This window comes from Muscardinus avellanarius (assembly GCF_963383645.1).
Source record: "Muscardinus avellanarius genome assembly, chromosome: X".
In the NCBI taxonomy this organism is placed as follows: domain Eukaryota; kingdom Metazoa; phylum Chordata; class Mammalia; order Rodentia; family Gliridae; genus Muscardinus; species Muscardinus avellanarius.
The window spans coordinates 87,108,013-87,120,522 of NC_137792.1; the positions used below are offsets into that span (position 1 = coordinate 87,108,013).

General features: G+C 40.8%; 1 protein-coding gene across 3 annotated transcripts in view; it reads right to left on the reverse strand.

Annotated features, from left to right (window-relative positions):
- LONRF3 (LON peptidase N-terminal domain and ring finger 3) overlaps positions 1-12,510 on the reverse strand; it is a gene marked incomplete at both ends in the record, with an annotated part of 43,168 nt that overhangs the window by 6,734 nt on the left and 23,924 nt on the right. For all 3 annotated transcript variants that reach the window (XM_080718501.1, XM_080718499.1, XM_080718500.1), the window contains 2 exons: positions 806-927; positions 3,344-3,458. In XM_080718501.1, coding sequence (XP_080574627.1) covers positions 806-927; positions 3,344-3,458 — 237 coding nt within the window. The remainder of the gene's footprint in view (positions 1-805; positions 928-3,343; positions 3,459-12,510) is intronic.

Here is a 12,510-nt window from a genome sequence, read left to right on the forward strand (position 1 = left end):
TCTGCTTCTGCTAAGTGAGCCAGTAGAGAGCTTGGAATCTTGCTTATTTCTTGGACCCCTACCTCCATTTCTCATACCTCATGTGACTGGTCGAGAAAACAGATTAAAAGTAATAGTGCTATCACCATTTATAAAGTGCTTTCTATCTGCAATTTAGTGAGACCCTGTTTCAAAATAAAGAAAAAAAACAGTGCTGGAGGTGTAGCTCAGAAATAGGATGTCTCTGGGTTCAATCTTCAGCACCCCCAAATAAATAAATAAATAAATAAATAAATAAAGTGTTTCATATCCATTAGCTCATTTGGTCTTCATAGCAAGTCCATGGGCAAGTGCTACTATTATCATCAACTTACAGGTGGGGAAACTGAGGATCAGAAAAGTTTAATGACCTGCCTGGAGTCATGAAGCATACTCACATTTTGATAGCACTGGGTCTTAGGCCCAGGTCTCATTGACACCTCCTATGTATTTGAAGGCAATCTTATGGACACTTCATACATTCTCCTGATTAAGCTACTTTGATTTATTCCTGCTGGTGACACTATTACTAGTGCCAAGATGCATTCTGGTCAGTGGATTTGGTTTATGCTTCTTCACTGGTGTGCTGGTAAATGTTTGATAATTTTTTGGGGGGATTCCTAAATTGTAGCATTTTCTGATTTTCATTGTATAAAACATTCTCACCATGGCCAATTTCAAGCTACCAATATGACATCAGTGAATGAGGAGCTGGAAAGAAGGGTTCACAATCAGCTCTCATGAGCTGGTATGAATGAAACTAAAAATAGAATATTCATATACGTACTTGGAAAGTTCTTCCATTTCCTCTTCATAAAGCCTCCTTCGCTCCTTGAGTTCTTCTGGAAGAAATTTGGCTATTAGCTCTTCCATGATTACATTTTTGCTGTATTTTCTTGATGCCAAGCACTATATGGGGGAGAAGGTAATTTGATATTATACAGTCATCAGAAAAACACAAAAAAACTTCTGATGTAATCATCACAATAGCAAAACTATCCACATACTTGAGTAATTTGGACCCACAATTTAGCAGCTGATATAATATATGTATTACTAGATATTAGAATTTAGTTTTTTAAAAAAATAGATTATGTTTACGATTAAAATATTTTTGTGGCACCAGGAATTGAACCCAGAGGCATTTTACCTCTGAGCTAAATCCCCAGCCCGATTTTTATTTATTATTTAGAAACAGAGTCTCACTAAGTTGTTGGGGGGCCTTGCTGAGTTGTCAAGGCTGGCTTCGAACCTGAGATCCTTCTGTCTCAGCTTCCCAAATACTGGGATTACAAGCATATGTCACCGTGCCCGGCTCATAAGTAAAATATTTTAACAAAGAGAATAACCTTCGTTCGAGTTTTTAAAAAATCTCATAAGTTTCCTAAAACACCAAAATTGAGATCATGTTCTTAGTTTTAAAAGAAGGGAAATATCTTCCACTTGTCCTTTTCTGATTACTTTGTTTACAAGCTCACAAAAATGGTCTGTATCTGAGATGTGCTGAAAGTCAGTAGTCAAAAGGTTCAGGAATTCAAAAGCAAACCTCGTTGATCCTTCCTTGCCTCGATGCCAACACAATGCTTTGTTTCTGGATATTGCTAAGGCTATACATTTTGTTATAACTGTAGTTATATTATACAACACAGCTAAATATTGGTAATTTGTTTATTTGTTTACTTTCCTTTTTAATATATCATCTAGGTATCACTAAAATTATGTTTTACACTATAATTTCAGAACCAGATTCAGGCTCAGTTGTCACTAGCATTCTCCTTCCAAAACCCTCACTCTGAGCATAGTTAGGGGTCTGAAAGTAGTGGGTATGTAACAGTGTGACCCAAACAACGAATGTTAAAACATCTATGGAGAATTGCTTGCTCTGAAAACTCCCTTATCACCCAGCACAGAGAACTCCTGAGTATAGAACTGCTGGCTTCAGACCATTTCATTTATTTCTCAGTATGAGTGGTCTCTATTCTGCAGTGGACATGATTTGAATACTTATTTTTGTGTGAAATGGTCTAAGTGTGACAGTATGAATACACAGAGAAAGAAATGAGACTATGTTGTAGCCTCTGAGTCCTAGACCGTACAGCACTGCTTCGTGGATGCCTTATCATCCACCACCATTGTCTGAATATGGAAAAACTAACCGACCATGTTGTCCAATCCGAGTATTTGTAGAAAAGCAGAAATTCTGCGGACAGTCAATCCAAGGAGTTGGCTCCTCTGCTGATCTAAAACCAAAACCTGGGAAGGGCACATCCTAAAATGTTAACAGTGGCTTTCTCTAGATGTTGAACAATGGATAGATTTCTCTTCTTTCTGCTTATCTGAACTTTGCAGTGTTATCAACATCAGAGATGCATTAAAAATACAAGAACCATGGGTTTCTCATCTATAACCAGGCCAGCAAATCCCACCCAATTATCTTGGAAAGGTATGACTTTGACACTGTTCAAACCTCAGTACATACTCTCAAGGATACCCTTGATGATTATTTCACTCTGTTGTCTGGTGCAAATGTGGAATTTTTGGAAATGTACAACATGTGAGTTCTCTGGACCTACATTCACCTAGAGATAGATAGTTAGGCATCCAACTTCACCTTGGAAATGGCAGGGTCAATGAACATGAACTGATTGGAAACTATGGCCCACAACAGGGAAAATAAGAGATTCCTGGGTCTTGTTTTGCTGTGGGAAATTTCATCTGGCCCACTTGAAACACTAAGATGGGAATTTGTCTGATTAATTTTAGGTGGGATTAATTTTAAGTTTGTTAATTTTAGGTTTTTATTATGTTAGGTTTGTGTGATTAATTTTATAGAACCTGGAATCCCCACAGCTTTTCAACTAGTCACGTATCTGCTTATAAGTACAGTGGCTCCTAAGGTAACACCACATTGACAGTCTGGGAGGGTTTTCCACTGCCCTGGGGCTGATCTCTTAAAGCATACAATAAACACTGATGATGCCAGGATATCAGATATATCTGGTCCAAGCCCAGAGAGGATGAATGATTCACTCAAGATTATAGGTGCCATAATGGAATCAGGACAAGAATCCATGTTTATCATCTATTTAATGCTTTTGTTTCCAATACAAATTAATTCAATTACTGACAGTTCAAGAAAAGCTAGATGTTACCTCGATTTCCTGAAGGACTTTGTGGAAAGAAAAGGGGGACTAGAATGCAGGAGAGATAGTTGATCTAAGAAGGCATTTTCCTTTAGCACAGCGCAGTTGCTTGGGATCCAAATTAATACCAAGTACCCATTTATAAGTTAACTAGCCCAACCAAGAAAGAAATATTGGCTTACCTGTGAAAGACCATCTTTGCACAATGGACACTTTGCATTGTGATCTAGGCATCGTTCAAGGCATTTTAAGCAAAAGGTGTGCCCACAAGGTGTTGTGACTGGCTCATAGAATAATCTGAAATTTAGGAGTCAAAATAGAAGAAAACTGTAATATAACCAAAATTAAAAGACAGAGGCACTCGTGGTTAAGGTTATAGAACTATTTGGAAAAATCTGTGTGTTTGGAGGATTACTCTTTGTTTCTAATAACTGCTGTTGTTGCATTTTGAGAAGGCATGGTGGCACATGCCTGTAATTCCTGTACTTGGGAGGCTTTCAGGTTCAAGGCCAGCCTCACCAACTAGAAGGATCCTATTTAAAAATTAAAAATAAAATATGGTTGGGGTGTAGCTTGGAAGTAGAATTTCCCTGGGATCAATCCCAGTTTCAAAAAATGGCATTTGTTTCTGATCTCTGACCCAGATTTAATCTAATACATTTGTTAAAGTTTAGAGTGGAGCATGATCATTTTGTCACATAAGTTTTTAGTGTTTTTATTCAGGACCACCCAGATTTTCCTGTTTGGCCAAAAACAAAAAATAGAGATTAATGTCGAGTGTCTGAATAGATTCTATTCTAAAAATAGTTCTACAAAAACATGTATATCAATCCCCAGGTGTGTGTGTGTGTATTTGCAGTACTAGGGATTGAACTCATGGGCATTCTTCCTACAAGCTATATTCCTATCCCTTCTTTTATTATTTTTTTTTTGAAACAGGGTCTCACTAGGTTGCTGAGGTTGGCCTTGAACCTGGAATCCTACTCTCTCAGCCTCCCAAGTACTGGGATTACAGGTGTGCTCCACCACATCCAACTCACTCTAAAAGTATTTAGCCAACTTGATCATTTGAGTATACATAAGCATATAGATAGATGCATGTACAACAAACACACATTTAAGCATTATATCATATTACCATGGGAAAAAACTTGATTTTTTTTTGTAGTACAGAGAATGGAACCCAAGTGCATCTACCTCTGTGTCACATCCCCAGCCCTATATTTTTATTCTTTATTTTGAAACAGAGTCTCACTGAGTTGCAAAGGGCTTCACTTAAGTAGTAGCTGAGGCTGTCTACAAACCATGATCCTTCTATCCCAGCCTCCCATATTCTGGGTTTACAGGCATGCGCCACTATGCCCGGCTTAAAAACTTGATTTTGCTGGGCGTGGTGGCTCATGCTTATAATCCCAGAGCTTGGGAGGCTGAGACAGAAGGACTGCACAGGTTCAAAGCCAGCCTCAGCTACTTAGTGAGGCTCTCAGCAACTTAGTGAGACCCTGTTTCCAAATAAAATATAAAATAGGTCTGGGAGTATAGTCCAGAGGTAGAAAAGCCCCTGGGTTCCACCCCCAGTAGTACACGCACAAAAAAATTGATTTTTGCTCACCTTAATTCTCTTTTTCACCTAAGCAACATTAATTGCCTGAAGGATACTGAAATTGTATCACTAAGAAATACACAACTAGCTGGGCATGGTGGCGCACACTTGTAATCCCCACGCTTGGGAGGTGAAGACAGGAGGATCGTGCTGGTTCGAAGTCAGCCTCGCTGGTTTATGAGACTGTGTTTCCAAATAAAAAATATAAAATAGGTCTGGGAGTGTAACCCGGAGGTAGGAGGGTTTCCAGGAACCCCCATACCACACACACACACACACACACACACACACACACACACACAAATAAAAAAAAGAGATACACAACTGATTTTTATATGGGTGGATAGTTAGCTGAGCATGGTGGCACACGTTTTTAACGTTTGTAATTCCAGCATTTGGGAGGCTGAGATGGGAGGATCGCTGTTTCCAGACAGCCTCAGCTACTTAAGCCCTTAGCAACACAGTGAAACTCTGTTTAAAAATAAAGAATATAAAATAGGGCTGGAGGGGTAGGTCAGAGGTAGAATGCCCTGCATTACATCCCTAGTACCGCAAAAAAATAAATAAATAAATAAATAAATAAATAAATAAATAAATAAAAACATAGCCGGGCCTGGTGGTGCACGCTTGTAATCCCAGCATTCGGGAGGCTGAGACCAGAGAATCGGGGTTTGTGGACAGCCTCAGCTACTTATTGAGTCCCTCCGCAACTTAGTCATACCCTGTTTCAAAATAAAGAATAAAAATTAGGTCAGGGGGTGTAGCTTGGAGGTCAAATACCCCAGGGTTCCATCCTCAGACTTGCCAAAAAAAAGGTGGATATTTTTTCTAGGAGAAATGGAGTAATATTTAATATTGTTAATATGCTTACTGATTATAGATATAGATATATACACATATGAGTGTATATATCACTCATATATATATGTAGATATAGATTAATATACACATATATATATATACTACACTTCAGTCAGATCCTATATTTTTTACTATTGAAATCTGGTTATTTGTTTTATTTATTTTTTTAAGTGGAACATATTGAAAATGGCATATATTCACACTGTGCTTGGTGCCCTCTCCCACCTCCACTTACCCTTCCCCCACACCCAACAATGAGCATCCAGGTTAACCATGCTACATTCACACTTATACACATATTCGAATGTAGCTCCTCCATTAATCAACCTCAGCCTTCTTCCTCTTCTATCCTTCCATTCTAGTTTTGCTACGGTTTTAACTGGTTTGGGAGAGCAGGATATTTTCAAAATCATCTGGGGGTTCTTTTTATATCTGTTCTAAACCTTCAGAGATGTATGGACTTTGCTTAAAGAAAGGCCCACCTGCAGCAGGACCAGTGAATGGGAGAAGCTGACAGTGGTGATTAAAAAGTTGGACAGGCACTCACCAAGAAGATGAGCACAGAATTTTTACCTATTAAGAGTATTCAGTTGAGAAGAGACTGGCAGCTGCGTAGCTCCCTCATGTGGCCCGGAGGTGCACCAGCAGCCTGGCTGCACTGCCAGGCTAAGCACAAGAATCAAAATGTCAGAGCTTGAAAGTACTTGAGAAGAAATGAAACCCACCAACTAGAATGAAACTTGGGTCCAGAAGGGATAGAACGACTTGTCTGAGTGTACACAGCCAACCACTGATAAATAAAAATCTCACTAGCTTTCACTTCCTGCCATGTGCCTTTTCTATTAGATAATCATATTCAACCATTGCTGTCCGTCAGAATTACCTGGGGAGCTTTGTTGATGCATAATTGACATACAATAAACGGAAAAGACTGAAAGAATATTATATGCTAAGTTTGACATATACACTTACTTATGAAACTATAACCACAATCAAGACAGTAAACATATTAATCACTCCTAATGTTGCCTCCTGCTCCTTTCCATACCACCCTCATCATCTAGACAGCTTTTAAAAATAAAACTTCAGATGTCCAGTGTTACGGTTTTGAGAGAAGATGTAAAGGTTTGGGAAACTGTCCCCAGGGACCTTTGTTAGACCCCTGGGAATAATTCCCCAAAGAAAACACACACACACACACACACACACACACACACACACACACACACAAAAGAGCTAAGGATAGATATGCAATAGCCTGGACTCTTGCTGAAGATTTAAAGAAGTTTATTAAAAAGATAGCAAGCAGAGAGACTCATCAACTTAGCAAGACGCTGTTTCAAAAAATAAAAAATAGGGATGAGAGTGTAGGTTATAGGTAGAATGCCTTTGGGTTACTTCCCTAGTAACACACACACACACACACACACACACACACACACACACACACTATTTACACTGCTTTAAAAATCAATTTCCAGGAATAAATCTAGCAACAAACTATAAACTCCCCATTGAAAGAAAGTATAGAAAGCCTAACAAGTCCTAATAAAATCCCAATTGGTTACTTCATTTGTTTATTTTTGCGGAACTTTACAAGTTGATTTCTAAACTTAATAAGGAAATGCAAAAGGCCAAGAGCCAAGACACATCTAAGGAACAACAATGTGGGAGGACTTGTTCTACCAGACATCAGAACTTATTATAAGGCTGTGGTGATTAAAACAGTGTATGACTTGCACAAGGGTAAACAGACCCATGGAATAGAACAGGAAGCCCAGGAATAGACCCAGATTTGGGTTCTTGACTTATGACAAATGTGACACTTCAAAGGAGGGAGTGGGGGGTAAGAGTGGGGATAGGATTGTTAATACAATAAATGCCATATTGGCAACAAACACAGGAAAATGAAATTGGACTGTCTCTCACATATGCAAGAATCAACTCCATGTGAGTTGTAAAAATAAATGTGAAAAACAATACAGCTTTCAGAACAGAAAATAAGAGAATGTGATCTTAAGGTTAAGAAGTCTTAAGAAACAGAACATGCTAACTGTAAAGGGAAAGGTTGATCATTTTGACTGGATTAAAATGAACAACTTTCAAGTTCATCAAGACATGACACCAAGAGAGCAAATAAGCCACCTGCACAGTAGGTGAAAGTATTTGTAGCTAACAAAAGACTGGTATCTAGAGCATACCTAGAGCTCCTGTAAGTTATTAAAAAACACAGAGAACCCAACAAAATTGTCTATAATATCTCCAAACTAGAATCAACCCAAGCAGCCATCTATAACAATTAATTAAGAAGTTGTGGAAGAGTCATACAAGGAGATGCTATATTATCATGGAAACTAATGCTTCATCTATATGCAATAACATGAATAAATCTTAATACTGAGTACAGAAAGCCAGACTGAAAAAAACATACTCTGGATAATTCAATTTATATAAGTGTTTAAAATTAGGCAAACTAGATTATACCATTTAGAGATGCATACATGGGTGGTAAAACTATAAAGAGAACCAAGATGAAAGTCAAAATACTGGTCTCACTCAGAGTGGGGACTGAGTATAATCCTGATTAGGAAGGAGCATGTAGAAAGCTTCTGGGTTCCCTGCGATATCTTATTTCTTCAACTGTGGAGTTCCACGAGCATCCTCTTTACAATATTTTTTAAGAGAATACATTTTTATTTTATGTACTCTGTATATTTCACAATCCAAAATGTGTTTCAAAAGTGTGATTTGCAGGCTTAATCGGGAACTACTGCTGTGATCAAACTACCAGAGCAGCCAAATTAGAATAGACCTTTTATCCCAGTAAACTGAGTCCTGTGCAGCTGAGTGCTTTTATACATTATATGATACACCGGGCGTGGTGGCACACGCTTATAATCCCCGCACTTGGGAGGCTGAGACAGGAGTATCACACAGGTTCGAAGCCAGCCTCAGCTACTTAGTGAGGCTCTCAGCAACTTAGTGAGACCCTGTTTCCAAGTAAAATTAAAAAAAGGTCTGGGAGTATAGCCCGGAGGTAGAGAGCCTCTGGGTTCCATCCCCGTTACCACTAAAGAATAAATAAATAAATAAATAAATAAATAAATAAACAAACATTATATGATGATGCTGATGATGATTACTGATGAATCTGTATGTATGACTGAAACACATTTTGGAATGTGAAAACTATTTTTCCTAAGAATTCCACAGTCAGACCTACTAATCACTAAAGAATGTACTGTATATAAATTTTTGTGGGATTGGGTATTGAATTCAGAGGCATTCTACCTCCAAGCTACACCTCAATCCCCTTTTATTTTTATTGTGAAACAGAGTTTTACTAAATTTCTGAGGGTCTCACTACATTTCTGAGACTTGCTGAGGCTGGTCACGATCCTGAGAACCTTCTGTCTGAACTTCCCAAGCACTTGGATTACAGATGTGTGCCACCATGCCCAGCTACAATCTATAAAAATTAACAAAGATATAGTTTCCTAATTCATTGTAGTACGCATAGACATTTAGTGAGCAGATGAATGAAATATATACAAAGGGACAAAGCAAATGAATGCTGCAAAATTGTGTTTAGAAACAAGTCAATGTTTAGATGCTTAGAATACATCATTTTCCAATACACAATCCACCTCCGTATTCGGGGCTTTTTTGCCCATGCTAAATGACTGGGAACAAAATGAAAATATGTCTCTTGCTATAATTTGGCATATGTGCAATACTGTTTTCTTATAACTTTATATTAATATGTGGGAACTATGGTCAGCTCTACTTTACTATTGAAGAACTTAAAACTCAATTTAAAAAAACTTGCCGCCGGGAGTGGTGGCGCACGCTTGTAATCCCCGCACTTGGGAGGCAGAGACAGGAGGATAGAGCAGGTTTGAAGCCAGCTGCGCGCTGGCTTAGGAGACCCTGTTTCCAAATAAAAAAAAATGTAAAAATAGGTCTGGGAGCGTAGCCCGGAGGTAGAAGGGCTTCCAGGAACCACAGTACCACCAAAAAAAAAAAAAAAAAAAAAAAAAAAAAAAAAACTTGCCAAGGTCATATAGCTAGCTGGTAGGCAAAAAGCTTGGGATGTGAACTCAAATCTGACACCCCAGGCCATCTTTCTTCTCTACTTTGACACAATGATGAATCTATATATTTCTCTATCTCAGATGGAGATCATCTACACAAAGATGCACATACTCAGACACACACTTTTCTCCCTCCTTCCTCATCTCCCTCCTTAGAAAGAGAAAGAAAGAAAGCGATTTTTATCTATATATGGAGAGATTGAGATGGCTATTAGGATTGCTCTCCTATTTGTTTACCACTTCAGGCAAGGATTTCAGAAAACACTTCCGGGAGGAATTTATAAATCATAACAGGGCCAAATTTTCTCCAAAGAAAGCTTTTTACATTGTCACAGTGATGGAGTAAGCAAAAGTAATAATAAATGCTTTCACTTAGATGTCAGCCTTGGATACAATGTCTGGCTTAGTTGAAAACAGCTATCTTTTCCCACCAGTTACATCCTTGTATTGTGTTCTTTTTCTATCAGATGAGAGCAAAGAGGGGATAAGAAATAGGATGAGGGAGGGAAATAGAGAGGGAGAAGAAGAATAAACTGTCTCCTTAACACCCTGATGACTTGAGTACATAAAAATAGGTTAAATAAAATATTCTTCTTGCAACTGACAGAGGTCACTGGGCCATTAGGTAACTGATACAAACATCAAATGTTTTCACTTCATATCATAAAATATCCTTATCACCCCAAAGGTGCTGCTTTGCAGTAGTCATAGAGGTGATCCCCCATGGCTAGGAAATCCACCCAGGTAAGGAAAAAGGAGGTTTTTCAGTCACTCAAGATTCTGGATGGTGTGTCTATAGTCTCAGTACTTGGGAAGATCACAAGGTTTAAGGCTAGCTCAACACAACCTAGTGAGACCCTCAGCAACTTAGCAAGACCCCGTTCCAAAATTTAAAAATAAAAAGGAGTGGAGATATAGTTCAGAAGCAGATTTTCCCTGGGTTCAATTGTGACTACCCCCTAAAAAATTGTGGGGCAGTGTTCTGAGGTGTTAAAAGTTCAGGGGAAACTACCCTCAGCAGTCAGCAAGAAAGACATGGAAAATAGAAATATCTTCATTAACATACCCTCCGATTACTGTTCTATTCACTCCTCCTCTCCTCTTCCTGTGAAACAATACCTGCTTCTAATTTGCTCTCTAGAAATATATATATTCATGGTGTAACTTCTCTTACTACCAATAGAATACCACAAAACTGGATTTCGGGGAAGATGGTGATGGAGGAAAGCGGCACTTACAAGTCCCGCTAACAATCCAACTCTACTACCACAAAACCAGCGCCTTTCAGAGCCAGAAAACACCACCAGCAAAGAAATAAAAACGGTAAATACAAGGGACAGAGAAAAAGGGCTGGAAAAACAAGACACCGGAAAAAAACCAGCCCGAAGTGCCGCGCCTGCGCGGCACGGAGAGGCCAGAGCAGCCGGAGCGGCCAGAGCCGCAGCGCGGATTGGGAGGAGCCGCGGAGCGGAGAGGCCAGAACAGCCGGAGCAGCCAGAGCCGAATCGCGGATTGGCCAGAGCAGCGGCGAGGAGTGGCCGGAGCCGCGGAGCGGAGTGGCTGGAGCAGCCGGAGCGGAGCGGCCAGAACAGCCGAGCGGAGCGGCCAGAGCAGCCGAGCAGAGTGGCCAGAGCAGCCTGAATGGAGTGGCCAGAACAGCTAGAGCAGCAAGAGCCGCGTCGCGGAACAGCCTGAGCGGCTGGAGTGGACAGACCCGTGGTGCAGAGCAGCCAGAGCCGCGGTGCAGAGTGGCCGGAGCAGCCAGAGCGGCCAGAGCCGTGGTGCGGAGCAGCCAGAGCCGCGGTGCAGAGCGGCCGGAGCGGCGCGGCCTACATCTCCCATAACAGCACCAGGCTCCAGAGAGGAGGGAGACTCAAAACAGAGCTCAAATCCAGAGAGGAGATACTCTGGCCTCACGGCCTAGGATGCAGAAGTAGCGTCTTATTGCTGGTGGCAGCGGCGAGTTCACTGGACGGCCCTAGACCAACCCACTCAACCAGCCACCAGGCACCTGAGAGGAGGGGTGGACAGCGAGCCGAGGTGAGCAGGTGCTGAACAGCCGGGCGGCAGTCAGCAGTTTTGTTGGTGCAGGGAACATCTAAAGCTCCCAAGGGCCGGGCAGAGCACAACTGGCAAGGACTCAGAGCGGAGTTCAAAACCAGAGAAGAAATACGCCGCATCACGGCCGAGGGCATGGCAGTGGTGCCATATTGCCAGTGGCAGCAGCAGTGAATCCACCGAGTTCACTACAGCTCCATCAGCGCACTCAACAACCGTGAGTCAAATTGCGGCCCCTAGGGGAGAAATCCCAGTACTGCACTCCCAGGGACTTGCGCAGATAGTCTCCCTGGGTCGGAGATTTTAGCAGTGCAGCCCAGTGGGGGAGTGGCAGTGGCAGAGATATCATACCATAGTCACAACTCCCCGCTGGAGAACGCCCAACTTGGCACCCCCCACGGTCTAAGCAGCTTTGATTGACTCCCTGGGTCTGAGACTTTGTGATACAACCCAGTAAAGGAGTAGTGGTGACTGAGATACCACAGACTCGAGATCCAGAGCATCTTAAGTGAACTCGTAGTGACTCAGGGAAGAACCCAGAGAAGGCACAAACTTCCAAAATCATGGGAAAGAGAAATAACAATGGAGCAGTGAATGTCAACAACCCCACAACATCAGAATCTGATAACACAGAAATCCAAAGATCTCTAGAAGATCAAATTAGGAAAATAACTTTAGAAATAATAGAGGACTTTCAAAAAGAATATAGAGAGAGTCAAAAAAAAGATAAAGG